Source organism: Rhinopithecus roxellana, chromosome 7 (genome assembly GCF_007565055.1).
Source record: "Rhinopithecus roxellana isolate Shanxi Qingling chromosome 7, ASM756505v1, whole genome shotgun sequence".
Classification (NCBI taxonomy): Eukaryota; Metazoa; Chordata; class Mammalia; order Primates; family Cercopithecidae; genus Rhinopithecus; species Rhinopithecus roxellana.
In genome coordinates, this window is record NC_044555.1 from 59978096 (window position 1) to 60003885 (window position 25790).

A 25790-nucleotide genomic window follows, 5' to 3' on the forward strand; every position below is an offset into this window, starting at 1 on the left:
CTGGGTGACAGAGTGAGACTCCCTCTCAAATAAATAAATAAATAAATAAAATAATAAATAAATAAAAATAAATAAAAAATAAATTTCTCATATTCAACCTGGGGCCAATTTTAGAGGGATGGGCATTAGCCAGCGCATTTAGTAATAAAAGCAGCTAACATATATTGAGCCTTTACCATGTACCAGGCATTGTGCTAGGAGCTTTACCCAGGTTATCTCATTACTTCTCAAAACAACCATATGAGGTAGGTATCACTGTCATCCCCATTCTACATGTGAGAAAACTTAGGCTGAGAGGCTGAGCAGCTTGCCCAAGGATACACAGTTGAGAAAATGGACTCTATCTGGAGCCCACTCTAGGTCGTTTTCATTGGTGGCTCACTTTGGGTCTAGTGCAGGGAGCTTATTTGGAGAATTTTCACCTGGGGATGTGCTGGGGATCCAGTGTGAAAATAAAATTGCAGAACTGAGTCCTGGGAGCTCAATGTGGGCCTGGGACTAGGCACTTAGCCTGAGTGGCTTAATTTGGGGGACAGTCTCATAATCTAGGTCGTTAGTCCTGGAGCTCATCATGGGACTCTCCATCTGGTAAATGAAAAATAGGGGTCGTTGGCCGGGCATGGTGGCTCATGCCTGTAATCCCAGCACTTCTGGAGGCCGAGGCAGGTGGATCACGAGGTCAGGAGTTCGAGACCAGCTTGGCCAAGATGGTGAAACCCCGTCTCTACTAAAAATACAAAAATTAGCCGGGCGCAGTGGTGGGTGCCTGTAATCCCAGCTACTCGGGAGGCTGAGGCTGCAGAATCGCTAGAACCAGGAAGGCAGAGGTTGCAGTGAGCCGAGATCACGCCACTGCACTCTAGCCTGGGCAATGGAGCAAGACTCTGTCTCAAAAAAAAAAAAAAAAAAAAAAAGAAAAGAAAAGAAAAAGAAAAAAGAAAAATAGGGGTCATCAGTCTAGGGGACTTGGGCTGGGGAGAACACAGCCTGGAATCTCTGTCTGGAGCTCAGTCTGGGCTGCTGAATTTCAGGGTTCCCTCTGGGGGACTCAAGGAATCCAGTCTGGGGGCACAGTGGGGCTTCAGTCTGTAGGACAGACCTGGAGAGTCAGTCTTTTAAGTTCAGGCTGAAAGTTTCAGTCTGAGGGATATGAAATAGGAGAATTAATCTAGGGTGCTCAGTTGGCAATACTTGTCTATAGAATGGTGGCCAAGGAGATCAGACTGGGAAGCTCTTTTGGGGACTTCAGGCTGAAGGCTCTCACTGGGACCCCACTCTCAGGACTCAGGGTGGGAAGAGTATTCCAGGTGGGAAGAGGCCCAGTCTGGGGATCTTAGTTTGAGAAACCAGTGTTGGGATCTATAACTGGGACCTCAGACTGGGCTTAGTATGAAGGTTCAGTTTGGAGATGTCAGTCCATGGGGCCCATCCCAGGGAATCAGTCTGGAAGGCCCTTTCTAGAAGTTCAGGCTGGCACATCAGTGAGGGTTCTTTTTCAGCAGGAGGAATGAGGTACTTACTTATGCTGCAGATATCTGCTTGTAGAGCTTAGCTATTAAACTTTCTAGAGGCCTAGTTCTTTCTAGGGGTCCAGGCTTGTTAGTGAAGTGCCCCATCTGGCGGGGTAGAGGAGGCTTAGTATGGGAAGCGGACACAGCAGTGGACACAACTGTCCACTCCCCATTCTTTTTTTTTTTGAGATGGGAGTCTCACTCTGCGGCCCAGTTGGAGTGCAGTGGCACGATCTTGGCTCACTGCAGCCTCAGCCTCCCAGGTTCCAGTGATTCTCTTGCCTCAGCCTCCAGGGTAGCTGGGATTATAGGCACGGCCACCACGCCTGGCTAATTTTTGTATTTCTAGTAGAGACGGGGTTTCACCATCTTGGCCAAACTCCGGACCTCCTTTTTATTCAGGCTGGTCTCAAACTCCAGACCTCAGGTGATCTGCCTGCCTCGGCCTCCCAAATTGCTAGGATTACAGGTGTGACCCACCACACCCGGCCTCAACCCCCATTCTTACGGCTTTTAGGACCCCACGCTTTCTTTGTTTTCTTCCTACCTTTAGGGCTCCTCCTTTTTTTTTTTTTTTTTTTTTTTTGAGATGGGGTCTCACTCTGTCACCCAGGTTGGAGTGCAGTGGCGCCACCTCGGCTCACTGCAACTTCTGCCTCCCGGGTTCAAGTGGTTCTACTGCCTCAGCCTCCTGACTAGCTGGGATTACAGGCGTGCACCACCATACCTGGCTAATTTTTGAATTTTCAGTACAGACGGGGTTTCACCATGTTGGCCAGGCTGGTCTCAAACTCCTGACTTCGTGATCCACCTGCCTCGGCCTCCAAAAGTGCTGGGATTACAAGTGTGAGCCACCGCACCCAACCTAGGACTGCTCCTTCTAAGTCTCCTTTGCTGATTCCACTTCCCTGAGGTTTGTCCTTGGCCCTCTTTCCCCTCCTTTTACACTCACTCCCTTTGGTGATCTCGGCTAGCCCTATGGCTTTGGAATACTATCTATGTGCAAATGACATCCAAATCTCTCCCTGGAATTCTAGATTCATCTAACTGCCCGACTAGCAGCTCACTTTGAACATGTCCAAAAACAGACTCCTAAGATCATCTTAGAAACCATCACCACCAGCCAAAAACCTACAAGTCATTCCTGACTCTTTCTCTCAAGCCCTGCATCCACTCCACCCTAGTCCTCTCAGTGCTGCTTCTGAAAAGAATATATCCTGAATCCAACCATTTCTCACCGATTCTACTGCTACTGTCCTCATTCAAGCCAACTTTTCTCACTTGGATTATTGCAAAAGCCTTCTAACTGATCTCTCAGCTCTCTCTTTTGCTCCCCAAGTGATCAACATCGAAACCTTCCCATGGCTACCCACCACACTCAGAATAAAATCCATCTCCTTATCTTGGCCTTCAGTCTTTGCTCCTCTCTCCAACCCCATTTCTACCATTCTACTCTCACTTGTCACGTTCAGAGATATGCAACCTGTCCAGCACCCCACCTCCTCTAATATCTCCCCTTGCCTTGGACACTATACTTGCTGTTGCCTCTGCCTGGAACATGTTCCACTCCAACAGGCATGTGCTTACCTTCTTTTTATTCAGGTTTTGACTCACTGTCTTCTAGTCAGACAGGCCACCCAATCTCAAGTAGGCTCTCCAGCCACTGTCATGCCACCCTCTTCTAATTCTCAGAATTACACTCAGCACCTATCTAATATTCTACTGTGTATTTATTTACTTATTTGTTTATTCTTGAGATGGAGTCTCACTCTATCACCCAGGCTGGAGTGCAGTGGCTCGATCACAGCTCAACGCAACCTCTGCCTCCTGAGTTCGAGTGATTCTCCTGCACCGGCATCCCGAGTAGCTGGAATTACAGGCACCCACCACCACACCCAGCTATCTTTTTTTTTTTTTTGAAATGGAGTCTTGGTCTGTTGCCCAGGCTGAAGTGTAGTGACGCAATCTCGGCTCACTGCAACTTCTGCCTCCTGGGTTCAAGCAATTCTCCTGCCTCAGCCTCCCGAATAGCTGGGATTACAGGTGCCCGCCACTACACCCAGCTAATGTTTGTATTTTTAGTAGAGACAGGGTTTCACCATGTTGGCCAGGCTGGTCTCAAACTTCTGACCTCAGGCGATCCCCTGGTCTCAGCCTCTCAAAGTGCTGGGATTACAGGTGTGAGCCACTGCGCCTGGCCTCTACTTTGTGTTTATTATTTTTGTTTACTGTGTCTCTTGCTGACTAGAATATATGCCCCCTGAGATCAAGGACCTTGTCTGTTTTGTTCACCTCTATATCCCCAGTACCTAGAACAATGCACAAAAACATGGAGGTGCTCAGTAAGTAGCTGTTAAGTGAATGAATGAATGAATGAATGAATGAAAATAACAATCTGGGGAAGAGAAAGTGAGGTAGGCTGTGGGGAGCTCTATCTGGGGTATGGGGTTCAGGCTGATACTGGAGGAATCAGGATAGAAGACTTTTCTAGTGGTTCAAGGATTTTCTAGTGGTTAAGGATTCAGTCTGGGGAGGAGGTATCTCAGCCTAGAGATCCAAATTTGAGAGGTGGAAAATTTGGGGTCCAGTCTAGGGTACTCAATTTGGAGGTTCTTTTGGGAGGTTCATTCTGGGTAGTGGCTGATGGACACGGAGGAAAGCTCTAAATCTGGAGGATGGAAAATTGATGAGCCACGGCTCTCTCTGGGGAGCTCAGCTGTGGAGATTCTGTGATGTGGGTTTGGCCTGAGGGGTCAGTCTGGCCTCTCAGCATGGTGGCTCAGTCCCTGAAGTTTCAGGCTCAGTTTCCTTTCTCATTTGGTAAAATTTCATTTGAGGGTGAGTCTAGGGGTCAGCCTTGGGGTCTCGATCTAGGAAATGGATGAGTTCCTTTAGGGGATCATAATAGGCATGCTCTGGGCTTCCAGTTGGGAAGTTCAGGTTGGGGGTCTCCTTCTGAATGTTCTCTTCAGGTATTCAGGCAGGGGTCTCAACTTGGAGGGCCCTGCCTGAATACCCAAAGAGAACATTCAGAAGGAGGATCTCATCCTGGGGTCTCACTTCAGAACCTCAACGTGGGCCTTTCAGTTTGGAGATCCTCCTCTGGGATCTCAATCATGAGGCAATGGAAGGCTGACCCTGTGAATTAAGTCTTGGGGTCCTGCCTCAGAGGTCTGGCCTAGAGCTATTAGTGTGGAGGAGTAGGAAGGGGCCTGGGTGCACACACTCACTTTGGGCATCCTTGCTGTCCGGGGAGCCATGGGGCAGCTTTAACAGATAGTCCTTGAGAAGAAGCTCATAGCGGGGGATGCGCTGCACAGGCTCTAGCATGTGGTGCTGCAATGTCAGGTTGCCACAGGCTTCCTCCTTCTGTGACAGGCAGAAGCAGAGGGGTTCAGATCTGGCTGCAGATCCCCGACCACGTCCCTGCAGACCTCTCCTCCCCCAGTCTGCTCCCTCCAGCTTGACCACTTACCTGCACCTCATGGACGATGACTTTAAACTGGGTGGAACGCTCTGTCCAGGTGTTGACCAGCTCCACAGCCCGGTCAAAGTTCTTCACATACTCACCATACATCTTGAGGAAGGGGGCCAGTTTCTGCAGGATGTCTCCAATGCGTGGGTAGCGGTCCCTGGGGTGGAATTAGGGGCTGATGTGGTCCTGCTGCTCTTTGCCCCTCAGAATCTTCCCCCACAGGTCTCCAGATACCTTTCATCTCAGTTCTAGAAACCTACTTCTCAGCTAGTCTGCTCCTTCAGAAATGCTGCTTACATTACAGGCCAATGAGGCCAAGAGGCTCGGCTTGACTTCAGACCACAGCCTGGGATGCCACCTGCCTCAATTCTGCCCTGCCCGAGTGCTGGTTGGAGTACCCACCCTGAGACCTTACTGCCAGGACCACTTCATATACTGATTATCATTTGTGTGCTGGGTGATGCTGGGGACACAGAAATGAGTCACACCCATTTGAGCCCTGAGAGGGTCACCATCTGGTAGGTAAGACAAAGAGACCAGGCCTGGTCCTACTCCTCATTGGTCAGTCTGGTGCAGGAGCAAAGCAAACCAGACCTGGTCCCAGCCCTCAGGGTTCACAGACTCGTGGGGAAATATAGGAACCAGGCTTTATGCTGGCCCTCTGTGGTCACAGTCTGGTGAGGGGGACACACTTGACTCTGTAGGTGTGGAGAATCTGTAGGTATGGGGAATGTGGACATGATTTTAAGCAGGGAGAGACACGGTCTGACTGTTGTTTAGAAAGACCATTCTGGCAAATGGTGTGGACTCTAAAGGCTGGATTGGAAGAAGGCCTGGAGCCTGGGAGGCTGCCTGTAAATCTTGCCCTTCTACCTGAGGACTCAGCTTAGGCATCACCTTCTCCCTGAATCCTTCTGTAATCTCCAAGCTAGGCTTGGTCCATTTGTCTGGCTTCCCACAGCCTCCCATTCTCTGCTCTATCATAGCACTGTAAAAATAAAAAAGGCTCACGTCCATTGAGCACTTATTGTATACACCTGGTACTGTTTTTTTGTTTGTTTGCTTTCTGTTTTTTGTTTTTTGTTTTTTTTTTTTGAGACGGAGTCTTGCTCTGTTGCCCAGGCTGGAGTGCAGTGGCATGATCTCAGCTCACTGCAAGCTCCACCTCCCGGGTTCACACCATTCTCCTGCCTCAGCCTCCCCAGTAGCTGGGACTACAGGCGCCTGCCACCACGCCCGGCTAATTTTTTGTATTTTTAGTAGAGACTGGGTTTCACCGTGTTAGCCAGGATGGTCTCGATCTCTTGACCTCGTGATCCGCCTGCCTCGGCCTCCCAAAGTGCTGGGATTACAGGCATGAGCCACCATGCCTGGCCTATACTGGTACTGTTCTAAGGTCTTTTACGTATTAAGTTATTTAATCCTTAAAACAACCCTACAAGGTAGGCCGTTATTATTTTCCCCCATTTTATAGATGAGGAAACTGAGGCACAGCAACTTAAGAAACTTGCTCAAAGTTAGCAAGTGGCACAGCTGGAATTTGAACTCAGTCAATTTGGCTCCTAACCTGATACTCCTATAGGCTATGCTATTCTGTTGTAATTTTCTGAGTTCTGGTCTCTGTTCCACATCAGACTGGGAAGTCCTGGAAGGCAGAGTTTGGGCCTGATTCTTTTTTCTTTTTCTTTTTTTTTTTTTAAGAGTCTAGCTCTATCACCTAGGCTGGAGTGCAATGGTGCAATTTTGGGTCACCACACCTCTGCCTCCCGGGTTCAAGTGATTCTTGTGCCTCAGCCTCCCGAGTAGCTGGGACTACAGGCACGTGCCATCACGCCAGGGTAATTTTTAATATTTTTAGTAGAGACAGGGTTTTGCCATGTTGGCCAGGCTGTTCTCGAACTCCTGACCTCAGGTGATTCACCTGCCTCAGCTTCCCAAAGTGCTGGGATGACACCGTGCCCGGCTCTGATTCTTTTTTCAAAAGTCACTAAGAGGAAGAGCAAGCAGAAATGAAGTCTTGTGTACACTTCTGGGTCTGGGCTCAGCAGGCAGGTGGACAGGGGAGTGGGCAGTCTAGGTCTAGGGCCCCTCACCATTCCTCCATGCGCTTCTCTAGCTCAGGTAGCAGGAACTGCTGGTGGAAGCAATAGATGGAGCAGATGTTAGAGAAGATGCCGTGGACAACGTCGGCCGGGAAGGAACTGCGGTTCCGAGCTTCTTCCAGCAGCCGGGCACAGAACACCTGTGGGGCAGGGCAGAAGCACTCAGCCCAGCTGGGCCTGGGGCTTGGCTGGTGAAGGGGCAGCTTATGGGTGAGGGCAGTATTTGTGGGGAGGCTTGTGGAGCTTTGGGATCAGCATTGGTCTTGAGACTGAGGAGACAGAGAATGGGGTTAGGGTTATATATTGGGGAGATGGATTTCAGGTTATTCCAGCAGTCCCTGGCTTTGGTCCCCACACTTGTGCTTGATCCTGGCAGAGCAAGTATTCTGGCTGAGATCTAACTCAAGTGCGAGGGTGCCTTCTGAAGAAATGTCAGGCTGCCCAGGCACAGAAAGGGGTCCCTGCTGCCAAGAGTTAGGCTTTGGAACAATTAGAAGTCAGGATCAAGGTCAGGCTTAGAATTAGATTCAGGGTCAGAGAGAAAGTTGGAATTAGATCCGTTTATTTAATGAATATTTTTGAGTGTCTGCTGTGTGCGAGGCACTGTCATAGAGGGTAAGATAGAGCAGTGAACAAAGATAAAAATCTCTACTCTCAGGGATTCTAGTGGATTTGGGATCTGGAATAGGGCTAGGGTTAGAATGAAGTTCACAGCTAGGGATAAATTCAGGATCTGGGTCCGAGTCAGTACTAGTGTCAGGTCGCAGTCAGGGCTGGTATACCTGCCCAGCATTAGGAGTGAGGGTTGGTATCAGGATCAAGCTTGGGGCATAATCAGAGTTGGCTTCAGGGACAAGTTGACTTCAAGGTCAGAGAGGAGTCTTACCGCCTCTAAATTCTGGCCACAATGGTGGGATTGAACTCAGGCCCTATCACTTCCTCCTTGAAATGCACCTACAAGGTCCTGGGGCCCTGGTACCTGCAAGGGGTCACTCACCTGATCCAGGAGATGAAGCCTGGAAACGTAGGCCTTCTCAGTTTGCAGGAGCTCATTGGCAATGTGAAACACCTTTTGCTGCACAGTCAACTGGAAAGGAGAAACAGTAACCCCTGATCCATCATCCTCTATCCTAACCCTCACCCAAGCCCCCAGAATTCTTAAAACAGTTCCCATGCCACTCTAAGCCTAATACCACCCTAAGATAACCTTGACCCCCATATCCAGATCTGTAAGTCCTTCAGCTTCATCCCTGACTCCCCAGTCTACCATAAAGCCTACCCCTCCATTCTGATGACATGCAATCCCTCACTCAACGACTCATTCACCCACTCTCTCTATTCTGACTCAGCAGAGTGTAGTGGTTAAGCATGTGGGATGGTAAGTCAGACTTCCTGGGTTCAAATCCTAAGCTCTGCCATTCACTAGCTTGCATAAGTTCTTTAACAGCACTGTATTTAGGACGCCTCACCCATAAATACAGATAATAATAGGATCTATTTAACATAGAGGCTGGCGAGAAACAGAAACAAAATAATAATAGGACCGAAGTCTATTGATAATGGAGACAATTAGATAATTTAATATAAATAAAACACAGCAGACTACAGATTAAATGGTGTATAAATGTTAATTAATCATTTATTCACCTATGCAGTACACTATCAGCAAGGGCTTGCTGAGTACCTGGGGTGTGAGAAAAGCACAAAAGTATAAGAACGTATAAAACTCATTGCTTGTTGGCCCAGTTGCCTATTCGTTAGATATATTTGTTGACTACCTGCCATGCTGGCAGTCCCTGGCTTTGGCCCCCACACTTCAGCTTGGTCCTAGCAGAGCAAGTATTCTGGCTGAGATCTAACTCAAGTGCAAGGGTGCTTTCTGAAGAAATGTTAGGCTGCCCAGGCACAGAAAGGGGTCCTTGCTGCCAAGAGCCTTCATCTGCACAGCCTCAGGCCCCTGCAGGGCTCTAGCTCTTGTGCCCCTCCTCCAGCTGTTGAAAAGTCTCTATGGATGTAAGAGACTTTCCGTTTTACAAATAAGGAAACTGAGGCTTATGGTAGGGGAGCGGAGGGGGAAAAGACTTGCCCAGTGTCACAGAGCTTGGAAACAAGGTCTTATTTCAAGAAATACTGAGCTAGGGGAAGAATCAAGCATAAAAGGCTCCCAGGTTCTCCACATGGTCCTGCCTCTCAGTGAACACAGGTCAGTACCTCCACAGACTCCTGTCTCTCCATCAGGGGCACTGGGATTTCTCTGTCCTTCTCTTCCTCCTCCTCCTCGTCGTCCTCCTCCTCCAGGTCACTGTCAACCTCTTGGGAGCCAGGCCGGTGGGGGTCGGCCAAGGCAACAGGCACACTAGCCAGGGCAGCAGGCCCAGGGCAGAGGCTGTGGCTGGGGGGCCCGTCATCACTGACGAAGCAGGTCTCCTCGCTGTTGGATGGCGAGCTGATGCTATCAATGCCGCTGTCCCGGTTGGGCACCTTCTCGCCGTCCCGGGGCCCAGGAGCCAGCAGGAACAGGCAGCGGGAGGCCTCACCCTCCAGGAGCTGGGGCACTGGTGGCTGCGAGGGTGGCTGTGGCAACATGGCTGGCTCTGGGGGACCTGGGCTGGGGCCAGGGGCTGGCCTATCCAAGGCGACAATCACAGGCTCTCTGAGGTGGGTGGTGGACACACACGGAGGCAGGGTATGAGCTTGACTGAGAGGCCTCTCCTGACTATACTTTCCTGTCCCAGGCTCCCCGTTTCTCCTAGAGGGTGCCCTAGGGACCAGACTCACCTTTCAAACTTCTCAATCAGTGAGGATACTGCTGCAGAACTGGGGCTGGCCTCTGCTCTGGGGGCCAGGCCTTTGGCCACTCGGGGGTCGGCAGGCAGTGGGCGTGATGGTGGAGGGGGGATGGGCTCCAGTGGGGGTGGCATCCGGGGCATCTGCAGGTAGCTGGGCTTTGGGGGCACTGGAGAGATGAATGGGAAAGAGAGAAGGGAGACATCAGTGAGCTGGATTTGAGCCTGGCTAACATGGTGAAACCCCATCTCTACTAAAAATACAAAAATTAGCTGGGCATGGTGGCGCGTGCCTATAGTCCCAGCTACTTGGGAGGCTGAGGCAGGAGAATTGCTTGAACTCAGGAGGCAGAGGCTGCAGTGAGCCAAGATCATGCCACTGCACTCCAGCCTGGGTGACAGAGTGAGATTCTGTCTCAAAAAAAAAAAAGCTGGATTTGGAGGTGGCTGGCTGTCATGGCCAGGCCACAACCCCCTCCACAAACCACAATCTGCTCCTTTGTCTGAGGTAGACACAAAGGGGCTGAGGTGAGATCACAGTATGCACACATTAGCCTCAGGCCACAGCCCTCTGTGCACTAGGTAGGTAGCACTGCCCCCGGAGCACGGTGCCTCCCTATCCTTCTAACAAACCCTCTTCTCTGCCACTGGCTAACTTCTCCCCTCCTCTGTCCCCTCCCCTGGGCCACTTCTCTGCTCTTTTCCGGGACCACTTACCCTGTGGCTTTGGGCCCGGTGCCCGCTTCAGTGGTGAAGGACGCTGGCTAGGGGTTTCGGTGGGGGGGCCTGGGTCTGAGCGAAGCCTCTGGGGACCTTCTGGATGAGGCTCTAGGCTCTGGCCAGGGTCAAGGGACAAACTTTTAACCAGGATCCGGTTTCCCTGGTGCAGCCCTGCAGGAAGAGAGAAAATGGGTGTGAAGTAACTGACTGTAACCCAAAGGGGAATGGGGTTAAAGTTAAGACTGGCATGTCTTAGCAGCTATCTGGGGTATTGGGTTTCTCTGAGCCCCTTTCCTGGCCACAGTGTTTTTCTGGGAAGCCCCTATCCTAGCCCTCAGATGGAGAGCCAGACCCAGGGCTGGGGCTGGCTGTTTTCATCAACAGATAAGAATTCTTTGTGACTAGTGCATTGATTCCATGTATGTCAGCAGGCAGTATTACTAGTGAGTTTAACCAGGCTGGGGGTGGCTGTGAGCACCCTGAACTTTATATATGCGTTTGCGGCCCTTGTTTATACAGCCACATAGGTATGCTGAGTATAAACCATTCTTCAACATTTTTGTTAAGGCTCTGACAATATCTAGACTTTCTTGTTTACAATTTTGTGCAGCTAAGTATGCTTAAAAATGATGAAATTGTGTTTCATGAGCAAGTTTTGCTTCTTGAAATCCCAACTTCTGGCTGGGCACAGTGGCTCATGCCTGTAATCCCAGCACTTTGGGAAGCCAAGAAGGGAGGATTGCTTGAGCTCAGGAATTTGAGATGAGTTTGGGCAACAAAGTGAGACTCTGTCTCTACAAAAAATATAGAAGTTAGCTGGGCATGGTGGTGTGCACCTGTATTCCCAGCTACTTGGGAGGCTGAGGTGGGAGGATCAGTTGAGCCTGGGAGGTGGAGGTTCCAGGGAGCTGAGATCACCCCACTGCACTCCAGCCTGGACAAAAGAGCAAGATGCCACCTCAAGAAAAAAAAAAAAAAAAAAGAAGAAGAAGAAGAAGAAAAATGAAAACAAAATCCCAACTTCTCAGCAATCTGTATTACCCTCCTCAACTTCCACACCTACACAGACCCACACACATCTTCCACCCCTGCCACACACACACGTGCAGCATCCAGAGTTCAGATCACAGAAATAACTTTAAATCAAGCAGCCAGTTCGGAAAAAGGGGAGGCCTTTTTGTACTGTCCCTCTTCCCTCATTGTATGTCCCCTAAAGCCACCTCTATCTTTGGCTCTAGAGGAGATGATGGTCATGCTTAGGAGAGAGGATTTGGTCTGGGAGGCAGTGAGGGATCCCCCACCCCAGGGATGGCATGCCCCAAAGAAAGGAATGTGGGGCTCATGTGATCCTGGCTGGGCGGGGGGCTGTGGGAGTGCCTCAAATGATAGAGAAGTCAGGTGGGGTCAGAGAGGAGTGGGAAAGGCCTTTGATGCTAGGCTGACATCCATCCTGTAGCAGAAGGGAGCCACAAAAACCCCTTACAGAGGGAGAGATGGAGGCAAACAGGTGTGAGGACAAGAGAGTAGTAGTCAAGAGCTCCCGGAGGTACCACCATCACATGGTGTAGGTTATGCTGCGTCACAGCCACATGGCCTCCCACTCACAGCCACAGAGGGTCTGTTAGCCTATATCACACACAATCTCATAAATGACTAGTCACAAATGGGCCCACTCAGTCACAGAAACACTTGGTGTTATTTACACCATTTCACCCAACTGTAGGTGATCGCCCTCCTGAAAGCCTAGTTACACACAGTCACAAAGACCTGCGGTCACAACCTCACATACGATCACACAGCCTCGCAGCATCACATACACCTGCAAACATGGTCATGCAATCACAAAGACACACAGTCACACAATGGCAATTCGACCATCTCACACACAGCCTCATACAACTGCCCAACCACATACAATCATATACCCAGCTAGACATTCTTCAAACATGGTTTCACTGAGTCACAAAGATGTACATTGTCATTTACACTGTGTCTCACAATTGCAGGGCCATGGAGTGTCATACACACCATAATGTCACACCTGCAAACATGGTTACACACAAACACTATAGGCACACAGAGTCAATTATACCATGTCAGACACAATCACATACAGTGGCAAAACAGCATAAAGTCACATGATACCACACACTCAGAATCACAAACTCACAATCACAGACATGTGGCATACAGGTGGCCCTCCATATCCATTGGTTTTGCATCCTCGGCCTCTGCATGGAGGCTGATTGATCGAAAATGTTTGGGAAAAAAAACAAAAAATAGCAATACAACAATAAAAATTATATAAATAAAACCCAATACAGTATAGCAACTATTTACATGGCATTTACATTGTATTAGGTATTCTAATTAATCTGGCGATGATTTAAAGTATACAGGAAGGGTCAGGTGCGGTGGCTCATACCTGTAATCCCAGCACTTTGGGAGGCCGAGGCGGGCGGTTCACTTGAGGTCAGGAGTTCAAGACCAGCCTGACCAACATGGCAAAACTCTGTCTCTACAAAAATACAAAAATTAGCTGGGCGTGGTGGTGGATGCCTGTAATCCCAGCTACTCGGGAGGCTGAGGCAGGAGAATCGCTAGAACCAGGGAGGTGGAGGTTGCAGTGAGCCGAGATCACGCCACTGCACTCCAGCCTGGGTGATAGAGACTCCATCTCAAAAAAAGAAAAAAAAAAGTATACAGGAAGATACACAGTTTATATGCAAATAACATGCCATTTTATATAAGGGACTTGAGTGTTGGTGACTTTGGTATCTTCAGGCCGTCCTGGAACCAATTCCCCATGGAGACCAAGGGACAAATGTCATTTACTATGTCATACTCATGTAACAAACACATCCACAGTGTCCTTGGGTCTTAGCCTTCCTTAGGCCCAGGAATACACACACCTGTGGGACACTTGCCACCTCCTAAACAGTCACTATGTCACATGCAAACTCTGTTGTGAACACACACACACACACACACACACACACACACACACACAAAGACCTCTGCACCCTCCCTTCCAGGGTCACACAGGCAGAAAGAGTCACAGGGGATTTTAGGTCTCCCAGTCCCGGAGGGAAGAAATAGCCCAACCCACAGGGTTCCTTCCAGCAGCTTCCCTAGGCCCCTGACCTTACCCCTGGCTACATCCCAGCCAGGTCCACCCCAGGGGATTCAGATCAGGGTCCTTTCCCAGCACTGAGGAAACAGGGTGCCCCAGGCCCCAGGCCGAGCGCCCCTCCCCAACTCTGTACCTTGCTTTGGGTGTCGTTCCTCACTTCCTTCCCCACCTAAGCTGGCAGGGCCTGGCCAGAATGGAGGAGGCGCTCCTCTCCGCTCAGCTGTGCCGCTTACCCTGCCCTGCTCAGCACATCCTGGCCTGGTCTTGCCCTGCCCTCCCCCTAGGCGTGGGGGTGAGGAAGATGAATCACCTGGAGGGTGGCACAGGCAGAGACGTGGTTAGAGAGACACATGGCCAGAGCAAGGGAGAGAGATAGAGAGAAGCTGACAGGGCCAGAGATGCAGTGAGTAAAGCCAGGTACCCTGCCATGCAGAGACCCCTCCTCAGACATATACACATATAGGTGCCAGGGTCCCTGGTGGCCCTTGTCTGCCTCCTTGGGCCTGGAGGAGCCCACCTGTCTCCACACCTCAACGCAGGCAGGCCTCTCTGGGCAAGCCCTCCTACCCTATCTGTAGCAAAGCAGCAGGGCCCCTGGATAAGGCTGCTCTCCTCCTGCTCCAGTGCTGGTCCTCGGGATGGAGTAACCATACATGCCACTCTCCATGGCCCTGCCCTAGCCCACCCACTGCTCCCTCCTCACCCATCTCACCTGAGAGCCCACAGACTGGCCTGCCTCTCCATTCTCTCTGCCTCCTTGCAGGCAGCCCTGCAGGAAGAGGAGGCCAAATGAAATGCAAAGATTCCCTGGAGTCCCAGGTGAGAGGAACAGAGATTGTCAGTCCAGTTTTTAGTAAGGAGATGGGGTCAGAGAGAGAGGCAGTGACTTGCCCAAGGTTGCAGAGCAAATCAATGAATGGCACACTTTCTGGCAGACTGGTCGTGGACTGGATTCCTTCTTATTAACCCCACTCTCCAAGGTGAAGCTGGAAAAGAGGGGAACCAGGAGGGGCAGGGTGGACCCAAGGGCTTCAGAAAGTCACAAGCTGCAGTGTAGCTAGTGAGAGGGACACCCCTCAACCCTGTCCACAGGGAATTGAACAGGGGTCCAGTTTAGGAGCCTAGGCCTGACCAAGAACCAGGCTAGGTTTCACTGAGCGGGGGAAGGTTCAAGATCCCTTCCTCTTGTTTCAGAACTCCCTCTCCCTTGTCTCTCTGCCTACATTTCCCTGTCTCCTGTTTTCCCTCAGTGGCCTCCTTGGCTCCAAGTCTTGCTCCCTCCAGGTGGCTGAATGAACTTTCTTACAGTCCAGCTCAGATCATGCCACTTACCTGCACAAGAACCTTCTGTAACTCTCCACTGTCCATGGGAAAATAGAAACTTCTCAGCTAGGCCGGGCGCGGTGGCTCATGCCTTTATTCCAACACTTTGGGAAGCTGAGGTGGGTGGATCACCTGAGGTCGGGAGTTCGAGACCAGCCTGACCAACATGGAGAAATCCAATCTCTACTAAAAATACAAAATTAGCTGGGCGTGGTGGCGCATGCCTGTAATACCAGCTACTCAGGAGGCTGAGGCAGGAGAATTGCTTGAACCTGGGAGGCAGAGATTGTGGTGAGCTGAGATCACACCATTGCACTCCAGCCTGGGCAACAAGAGCGAAACTCTGCCTCAAAAAAAAAAAAAAAAAAACTTCTCAGCTAGCCCTCAGTGGCCCCTCATGACCATGCTGAACTCTATGGCTTTCCTTGGCTGAGTTTGGTCTCCAGAATATTTTTGAACCTAGCAGACCCTGTGCTTGGGGATGAGAAAATCCCATCCCTGCCCTTGGGGAGCTCCCAGGGTAGGCCCCCCTCTTCCTTCCTAGAAACCACAGCCCTTCACACTGCCCCATCCTGTCCCTACCCAGCAAGGTCCTGGATTCATTTTCTCCAGCCCATTTTTTTTTTTTTTTTTTTTGTTACAGGGTATCTCTCTGTTGCTTAGGGTTAAGTACGGTAGTGTGATCAGGTCACTGTAACCTCAAATTCCTGGGCTCAAGTGATCCTCCCATCTCAGCGTCCCAAGTGGCTGGGACTCCAGGTACTCACCACCATGCCTGGCTATTTTTTTTTTTTTTTTTTTTTTGGTAGAGATGGGGACCTTCTTTGTTGCTCAGGCTGGTCTCAAACTCCTGGCTTCAAGAGATCCTCTTGCCTCTGCCTCCAAAAGTGCTGAGATTACAGGCATGAGCCAGTATGTGCCTGATTCCTGCCTATTTTTCTTGTGGTTGATAATCCACAACATTATCACACCTACACCCACACCTCCACACCTGACAAGATCCTCCACCAGCACTGCCCCTTCCATCAATGGATTTACAATTCCCCAGTGCCCAGTAGAGCAGAGATCACCAAAGAGCCCCCCTCACACACATTTGGTCACACCACCAAATCTTTTTTATTTTTTACTTTTGAGGTGAGGTCTTACTATGTTGCCCAGGCTGGTCTCGAATTCCTGGGCTCGAGCAATCCTCCTGTCTCAGCCTCCCAAGTAGCTGGGACTACAGGTATGTACCACCACACCCAGCCACCACCAAATCTGGTAACACTTTGTGGAAATGTACTCAGCCACACACCAACTGGGCACATCCCTCAAAGACCCAGAGAGAGAACCACAGAGCTACTTGTGTCTGTGCACCGTGCTCGGCACAACTGCACACACACAGCCACCACTGCCACTCGGACATCTCTTGTCACCTACGGAAAGCATACTCTAGGCACCCCAGGAGTGCCACTGCACTGTGCCAGCTCCGCTATGGGGATGGGGGTGAGGTGTGCACCCTTCCTCCCCCACTCTCAAACCCCTGTCCCCCAGGCATTCATCAGGCCAGAAGGGCAATCTTGACCCTTACCCTCAGGGAGCTCCCAATCTCAAAGACAAAAGACTCTAACTCAGGAAAGGTAAGGAGGGTCAGCCTGTAGGGACTGGGGAAGCTCAGGGGAGGGGAACGGATAGGGTGGCCAGACAAACTACAGGACACTCACTCAGTTAATTTTTTGTTTTGTTTTGAGACGGAGTTTCGCTCTTGTTACCCAGGCTGGAGTGCAATGGCGCGACCTCGGCTCACTGCAACCTCCGACTCCGGGGTTCAAGCGATTCTCCTGCCTCAGCTTCCCCAGTAGCTGGGATTACAGGTGCCTGCCACCACACCTAGTTAATTTTTGTATTTTTGTAGAGATGGGGTTTCACCATGTTGGCCAGGCTGGTCTCGATCTCCTGACCTCAGGTGATCCACCTGCCTCAGCCTCCCAAGGTGCTGTGATTACAGGCGTGAGCCACCACACCTGGTCACTCAGTTAAATTTGAATTTCAGATAAACAAGGAATGTTTTAGTATAATATGTCTCATGAATACTTATACTAAAAATTTCTTAAGCTATACTTAAAAAATGACTTGTTGGGGTGGGCGTGGTGCCTTATGCCTGTAATCCCAGCACTTTAGGAGGCTGAGGCAGGTAGATCACGAGATCAGGAGTTCAAGACCAGCCTGGCCAACATGGCGAAACCCCGTCTCTACTAAAAATACAAAAATTAGCTGGGCGTGGTGGCAGGCGCCTGTAATCCCAGCTACTCGGGATGCTGAGGCAGGAGAATGGCTTGAACCCGAGAGGCGGAGGCTGCAGTGAGCCGAGATCACGCCACTGCACTCCAGCCTGGGTGACAGAGTGACACCCTGTCTAAAAAAAAAAAAAAATGACTTATTGTATATCTGAAATTCAAATCTAATTGTATTAAATAGTTTTTGAAGGCTAATTCTGGCAACCCTAGTCAGGGAAAGCTTCCAAATAAATGTGGCAGAGCCAGGCCTTCAAGACAGCATCTGGTAGCCAGAGTTTCCCCGGACTCTTGTCCACTTAAGCCTCAAGCAGGCTAGGGACTCTACCCAATTTTTTCTGCAATGGGCATCTGAATGCTCACGACAGTGCCGTTATTTCAGGGATGGCCTTGAATCTGGTCTTTTTATTTTTTAAGTCACTAATTTAAAAAGCCATGATACTTGACTATTCCCAACAAGGGTGGTGTCATCATGGTCACTGCCTGGACTGCATGGATTGAACACTGCTGCAGCACTTGTATTAGGAACAGCTAGCTTAGGACTTGCACAGACCTCAGTTTAGATTCCAACACTACCTTTTACTAGCTGTGTGGCCCTGGGCAAGTCTCCCCATCTACCTGAGCCTCAGTTTCTTTATCTGGAAAAAAGGACTATAATAGCAGTTCCTTGGTTTGGGGGAGCCTATGGGACAACGAAGGGAAAGAGCACAGTGACCCACCCCGCCACACACACACACAGAGCGATATGGGTTAAACTTGAAAACCAACAGAATCACACATCACAAAGCCACAAAACTACACACATAGATACATAAGCCCACGGGCTGTCGGCTGCAACCCAACGTAAAACTGTGGATACACTGAGAAACACAAGCAAACTCAGCCAGAGATAGACACAGAACCCAGCTCCGCTCACCAGGACAGCTCTGCAGATCAGGGCAGGATTCCTATGAGAGGTGGTAGGGCAGTGAAGACGATGGTGCCCTGTCCTCCCCATTCAAATTCAATTCAAAATACAAACCAGAAAAAAAATTGTAAAATAAGTGTCAAGAAGTGTAGCTGAGGTTTGAATTTTCCCATGACAACTTATTGTTGTTGAAATAGGAAAATCCTTCCAAAAATTGTTTCTGGTTGCTGCATGCCCCTGCGTGGCAGGTGTCCTGAGCACATGCTTCTGGGTTTACTGGCAGATAAAGTCCAGCATCTAGCTAAGTTTGAGGACAAGGGCTCCTTTTGCCCATTCCCACTGGAACTGGACCCTGCATCTCCCTCAGCCCTTCCTGGGAATTTCAGCTGCCAACTTTCCCCCTCCTCAGCTAGTAGCAATCCCTCTCGCTTCTCCCAGCTACTGTAGCGTTGGCTTACTCTCAAGACAGCTATTAGGGCCCCTGTCTGGACCCTGGTCATTAACTCCCTGGTGTCCTGGGGCAAGTGGTTTCAAAGCTCTGGGCCCCAATTTCCCCATTTGGGGCCCAGAGCTATGAAGGATAGCTCTGCAGAGATGCTAAAATGGGGAGAAATGTGTTCTGCTTGTTGTGAACAATCGGCGACGAGATCCTAGGGTAAGCAGAAGCTGGCCCCTAGCACACAGGCCTCCTGACAGCCCAGGCAAACTTCTCCCTACAGCCCTCAAATCTCTTCCTTTCCAGGCTGAGAGGTAGGCTCCAGGGACAGCTGGAATTCCTGGGGGTGGGGTGGGGAAAGGGAACAGAGGGAGTGGAGAACAGCAGAAAGGAAAATGCCTTTTGGGAAGCCAATTCTGTGGGGCGAAGGGGCATCTCTCCGCTTGACAAAAAAAAAAAAAAAAAAAGAAAACCAGCGATAACTGCCCCACCTCTTCCCAACTGCCCCTTGAATGTGAGCTGCAGGCCAGCTGCCCCACTCCAACTTCAAGGCCAGACTGCATCCAGGCCTTGCCTGACCTAGCAGATGTTGTCTCTGAAAGTTCAAACACAAAGCTCGGTCAAGTGTGAAATGTGCAGAAGGAGCTGTTTACAGGAACCCTGTAGGTAGCTCAGGGGTTCCTTCTCTGAAGTCCACTGTTCTTCTGAACATAAGGACTCTGCAGAAAAATGGAGGCACTTTCTATAGCGGGAAGACACTTTCAAGAAGTGGGGGCCATTCTGGCAAGGAGCTTCCTAACTCTTTCGAGTTTCCTAAAGAGCATTCTATCCTTCAAAATGGAGACACTTTCTGTGAAATGGAGGTCTCTTTAATAAACAGAAGGCCCTTCTGTAAAGGGAGGAAGTTTTTCCAAAAAGAGGAGCCTTCTTCAAAGTGGAGGGACATTCTGTAAAGTGAGGAGAGTTCTCTAAAGGCTCTTTTGTAAAATGGATGGCCTGTTTGTAACCAAAGAACTCTTAAGGATCATGACAAAACAGAAGACTGTTAAATAGGGGAACCCCTTTCTGTAAAGTGAGGCCCCTTCTTTAAAGAGAAGGATGTTTCTGTAAAGTGCAGACCCTAGTATAAAGTGAGGAACTTTCTGCAGAGTGGGATTAGTCTAAGGCCATAGGGAATGGTGGGGACTGGGTTAAAATGGAAAGCACATGCCTAACCTGAAGTAGAAACAGCAGCTTCTCCCCTCCACGCAGGTGTCACCTTGCAGTAGTGCGGCCCTGTATTGTCAGGTCTTCCAATATTTCAAGGGAATTCAGAAATCCAGATTTTTCTTCTTCTTCTTCTTTTTTTTTTTTTTAGACAGAGTCTCACTCTGTCACCCAGGTTGGAGTACAGTGGCGCGATCTCGGCTCAGTGCTACCTCTGTCTCCTGGGTTCAAGCGATTCTCCAGCCTCAGCCTCCTGAGTAGTTGGGATTACAGGTGCATGCCACTATATCTGCCTGATTTTTGTATTTTTAGTAGAGACGGGGTTTCACCACGTTGGCTAGGCTGGTCTTGAACTCCTGATCTCAGGTGATTCACCTACCTCGGCCTCCCAAAGTGCTGGGATTACAGGCATGAGCCACTGTGGCCGGCCAGGAAATCCAGGTTTTTCATGTGAAATCCCTTAATTTTAAAAACTGTGGGCAGGCCAAATGAAACTTGTGAGTCAAATTTAACTTGTGGGCCATCACGTTGCACTGTCTGAGTTAGATGATCCTGAAGGCTCATTCTACCCCTGCTGTTTATGCCTTGCCCTATCTCCCATGCTCTTGCCCTTGAGTAGAAGCCTTGCAGGTCCCATCTCCCACTCCCTGGAAGGGCCCAGTCTCCTCTGTGTCTGAGCAGGCTCAGGGAGCTGGCCCATGCATTACTTGTCAGAAGTTCCCTGAACTGGAATCTGCCTTTTGTTCTGTCTGACCCGGTTTACCTTCTGCCCTGTGCAGGATGCCTAAAGAAGAGAGAGCAGGAGATTGTAAGAACATGCAGAAATCTCTGGAACTCAAGCTGTTCACTTTTTAGTAGAGGATATAAGATATGAGGATTCAACTGCTGAACACCTACTCTGGGCCAGATGTTGTGTTGATGCTCTCATATGGCACCCTCCTAATGATCCGGTGAGCTATTACCCATTTTACAGATGAGGAAACTGACGCACAGAGAGGCAAAATAATTTGCCTGAGGACAGCTAAAAGTGGTTGAGCTGGGACCAGATCCCAAGTGTGTCTGTGTCCAGAGTCACAGGGCACATCTTCAGTGACTGCTGAGTTGGGAAAGAAATCACATTTGGAGCGGGGAGAAGAGAAGACTTCCTAAAGGAGGTGGTTTTTAGTTGCGCCATCCAGGCTGGGATGTGTTTTTTTAGGTATAGATGGACTGAGAATGGTTCTGCAGACAAGGGAAGAAGAGTGGGCAAAAGTGTGGATACTGGGTGGGGAGGTAGGAGTGAAGCATATATTTGGAGCACGTAATGTCCTGGGTTTGCAAGAAGTCTCCACAGCAGGAAGAAGGATTAGGAAAGGCCAAAAGATAAAAGCAAGCAGATACCCCCTTCCCTACACCACAACCACCACCATACACCTATGGGGGCATGCAGAGACAGACGCAGGTACGGGAACAGACACAGGTATAGAAACAGACAGACACATCCACAAGATCTAAGGAGACCCACATGCAGAAACATCTAGAAACTCCCACATGCTTAGTGCCAAGGTGACATATAACCAGGCACAGAGGAGCACGTAACACATACAGACCCAGAGACACACATGGATCTATATACAAACACACAGATGGCCATACAGAAACAGAACATTAAGACACACACACAAAATAGAACCACGGGGACAAAGAAGGCCAGGCACATGCACGCGCGCGCGCGCGCGTGTGCACACACACACACACACACACACACACACACAGAAACCAAGCAGCCACATGAGAGCACAAGTAGCCCATCCCTCTTCCAGTTGCTTGATTACTGTGAGGGCCCAGCCACCTCCTCCCTTCTTCTCTAGACTAGAGGCCAGAGAAGGATAGGGGGCGGTAGCTCCACCCCCCACTCCTCCCCACCGGCCCTCGCCCCGGGAGGAGTTGGGGACTTCAGAGGACAGGAACGGAAGGGAGTGGAGCTGCAGCTGGGAGCACTGGGAGCAGTAATTACCCGATGCTGGGGCTGCCACGCTGGCTGAGATTCCCCTTCCCGTGAGGCAAAGCCGCTAGGGGGATGGTCCTCTGACCCTTGCCTCAACCCCAGGGACCCCAACACCCACCCATCTCCCTTCCCATTCACCAGAGGCCTGACCAAATCTGAGAGTTGGAGACACAGACGGATTACGAGGGGAAAAGACAGATGATAAGAGAAAGACACTGGGACAAACACAAGGAGGGAGAGGACAGGAAAACCACAGAGACCCAGAGATGGACATAGAGGGAGATGGACAAAAGGGACAAGTCAGAAGAGAGACAAAAGACAGAAAGGTCCACACAGGGCATGGCAGTCAGCGAGGGATACAGGCCCAGGCAGAGGGGCAGGGACAAAAAGGGCAGGCCAGGGCCATCTGTTGAACATGGTGACAATGTGCCATGCCAAGGGCTGTGGGATAGATCTGTGGCATTGAATCCTTACAACAACCCTAGAAGGTGGGAATGACAACCCCATTTTCCAGTTGAGAAAACCGAGGCTCAGAGGGGTGAGGTGACTTGCCCAAGGTCACATGACACTTTACAAAGTGGCAGACCTGGGTGTGGGGGGCTCTCTCTGCTGCCCGCCCCTGCCAGAGACAGGGAGGCCCAAACAGAGATCCCTGAGGGAATTCTCCAGACAGAGAAGCAGTCATCGAGCCTGGGAGATGCTCCCTAAGAGATGCGGTGAAAGCGACCCCAGCCTTCCCTGCCCCTCCCACACCCGCGCGGTGTCTACACCTGGAATGCATTAGGTAGGGGGGCCCCCGGCCTAGGGGAGCAGGGAATGAGCTGGAGGGGGAGCAGGGAAGGCAAAGGCGAAGGCAAAGGCGAAGGCAAAGGCGGTGGTGTGGGCAGTGGCGGCCCAGGCCTAGCAGGCCCCGGCGGGCGGGCGGAAGGGCTTCTATGCCAGCTGCAGCTCCCAGAGGCCAGCCCTGCCAGTCCCGCCTTTCCCGCTTTCCACAGGCGTCTTCCCTCCACGATTTAACCCTTTCCCTGCAGGAGCCATGGGGAAGCGCCAAGGAGGGCTCTTCCCTCTTAGTCTCAGCTACATAATTGTGCCCCTCACCCACCTGTCCTTACTCTGGGACCCAGATAGGCATGTCTGATGCCAACTGGGTGCTGTCACCTAGATGTCCTGTCTTCAGGCTCCTCAGCCTCAGCACATCGTGAACGACACTCCTACCCCAGCCCCGGTCTGCTTCTCCTCCTGCCTTCCCCATCGCAGGAAGGACAACTCCATCCACCCAGCTGCCCAAGTCCTAGGCTTCTCCCTCTCCCTCAACCCACATGTCCAGCCAGGCCCCAAGTCCTTTAGCTGCACTGTCCTCAGTTGCTCTAGAATCCCTATGCTTCATTCCCCATCCAGCCTCCTAACTGGTTTCCCTCCCATCTTCCGGGCCTCTACAAGGCATTCTCTACACCACTGCCAGCTTTTGGAAAACACAGTCCCCTGCAATCCCTTCAGCCTTGTGAAGGGCTCCCTTTGCCTTCGGGGGTGAGACTCCTGAGCACAGGGACAAGGAAGGCCTAGCTCAGGAACATTTCCCCACCCCGCGCCCCACGCTCCAGCCACAATGGCCGTTTGTCTGTTCCTCGAAAGTGCTCTCTTCCGCCTAGGGCTTTGGCACATGTTGTTCCCATGACCCGAACTGCTAGTCTGCTTCTCCCTACCTCTGGACTCCTATTTATCCTTCAGGTCTCAACTCAAATATCTTCTTTGCCCTGTCCGCCCACTCCCCCCATCCTCATGTGTTCTTGCAGCATCTGCACTTGGAATTGCTTGTAGTGTGTCTTTCCTGCTAGATATCAGCTCCACGAGGACAGGGATAGTGACTGTCTTGTTGCCTACCTGGCACCTAGCACAGGGCCTAGCACATAGTAGGCACTCAACAGGTACATGTTAAATAAAGAAATGCCCCCCTTGCTCCCCTCGTTCACTTTCCCTTCCCCTGTCCCCTGTTTGCTCACCAAGTATTATTTACTGATGCCACAATGAACAGGTCTGGGATATTACAAATAGGGAAACTAAGACCCTGAGAGGGGAAGGGAGGCCTGGAGGAACAGTGAACCAATAGCAGAGCCAGGAGTGCTGAGGCTCCCTCGGCTACTGCCCTGCAGCCTTGTCTCCGGAGCTGTGTGTGTTTTCAGACACTGTTTGGAGGTGTCACACCTTCCAGGTCCAAGGAACTGGGCACCAGAGCCCAGAGAGGCTGGACTCATTGCTCCAAAGATGTTTGCTCTCTCCAGATGAGGGAACTGAACTCCGTGGTGCTAGCCAATGGCAGACTGCATTTCCTGCCCTCATTCCAGACAGGTCCTAGCCCCACCCAGCCAGCGTCTGGCCAGCGCCACATCTGCCTAAGGCATTTAGCTAACTGGCCCCCAGAAGGCCATGGCTTGGGTTTGTCTGGGGCATTGTTAGCTGCCACTCCACTCTCCCTTGAGGAAGCAGGCAGCCCCACCTGGCCCTCCCCCAGGGACCGAGGGGCCTGAAACGGCCAAGAGCGGACTGCCAACCATCTGCAATTTGGAAGCTTCTATTCTTTTAGTCTTGTCTGGAGAAGTCCTTTTCCCAGCTACCCAGAGTCTTTACATTTTGTTGTGTTCGTTTGGAAGGCCCTAGTGGACTAGGAACCAAATCTGGTTATTTCCCCAGACTCTCCCTTGGAATCTCAAACTACTGCTCTCCAAAACTCCCCAGCAGACCCCACTACCTCCTCCTGTCCCAAGCCCTCTCTTCTCCTTTCCATAAGCAAACCCCCTCACTGCCCTCTCAGGATGCCCGCAACAGACAGAACACCGAGGGAAACCACATAAATTTACTTTACCAATGTTTGATTTGCTTTTCAGAAGTACTCCTCCCTCAATACTTTGCAATAGCCAGCTACCCTGGGTACATGAAATGGGTCTCAGCTTCATGCAAATATGCTTATCTATTAATTATTTTTGTCACCCAGTCTGGAGTGCAGTGGCACAGTCATACTCCACTGCAGCCTCGAACTCCTGGGCGCAAGTGATCCTTCCACCTCAGCCTCTCGTGTAGCTGTGACTACAGGCATACACCACCATGCCCTGCTAATTTAAAAATATTTTTTGTACAGATGGGGTCTCACTATGTAGCTCAGGCTGGTCATGAACTCCTGCCCTCAAGCAATCCTCCCCCATTGGCCTCCGAAAGTGCTGGGATTACAGGTGTGAGGCATCATGCCTGGCCTCAAATATGCTTTTTTTTTGAGACGGAGTCTCGCTCTGTTGCCAGGCTGGCGTGCAGTGGCAAGATCTCGGCTCACTGCAACCTCCGCCTCCCAGGTTCAAGCAATTCTCCCGCCTCAGTCTCCTGAGTAGCTGGGACCATGCCAGCTAATTTTTGTATTTTTAGTAGAGACAGGGTTTCACCATGTTGCCAGGATGGTCTCAATCTCTTGACCTCATGATCCACCCACCTCGGCCTCCCAAAGTGCTGGGACTACAGGTGTGAGCCATCGTGCCTGGCAAATATGCTTTATTTTATTTTATTTTTTGTGAGACAGAGTCTCGCTCTGTCACCCAGGCTGGAGTGCAGTGGCACAATCTCGACTCACAGCAACCTCTGCCTCCTGCGTTCAAGCAATTCTCCTGCCTCAGCCTCCTGAGTAGCTGGGATTACAGCCATGTGCCACCATACCTGGATGATTTTTTTTTTTTCTTTGAGACGGAGTCTCGCTCTGTCGCCAGGCTGGAGTGCAGTGGCACGATCTCAGCTCACGGCAACCTCCGCATCCCAGATTAAAGTGATTCTCCTGCCTCAGCCTCCCGAGTAGCTAGCTGGGACTACACCACGCCTGGCTGATTTCTGTATTTTTAGTAGAGAAAACATTATGCCATGTTGGCCACGCTGGTTTCAAACTGCTGGCCTCAAG

The 25790-nt window shown here is 50.7% G+C and overlaps 1 protein-coding gene across 1 annotated transcript in view; it reads right to left on the reverse strand.

Annotated features, from left to right (window-relative positions):
* The window catches only part of FGD1 (FYVE, RhoGEF and PH domain containing 1), a 50955-nt gene that overhangs the window by 15799 nt on the left and 9366 nt on the right, over positions 1-25790 (reverse strand). The window contains exons 2-8 of the mRNA XM_030933802.1: positions 10592-10765; positions 9867-10044; positions 9300-9741; positions 8086-8175; positions 7080-7228; positions 4987-5143; positions 4742-4880 (exon numbers count right to left, since the gene is read on the reverse strand). Of these exons, the coding sequence (XP_030789662.1) occupies positions 4742-4880; positions 4987-5143; positions 7080-7228; positions 8086-8175; positions 9300-9741; positions 9867-10044; positions 10592-10765 (1329 nt within the window). The remainder of the gene's footprint in view (positions 1-4741; positions 4881-4986; positions 5144-7079; positions 7229-8085; positions 8176-9299; positions 9742-9866; positions 10045-10591; positions 10766-25790) is intronic.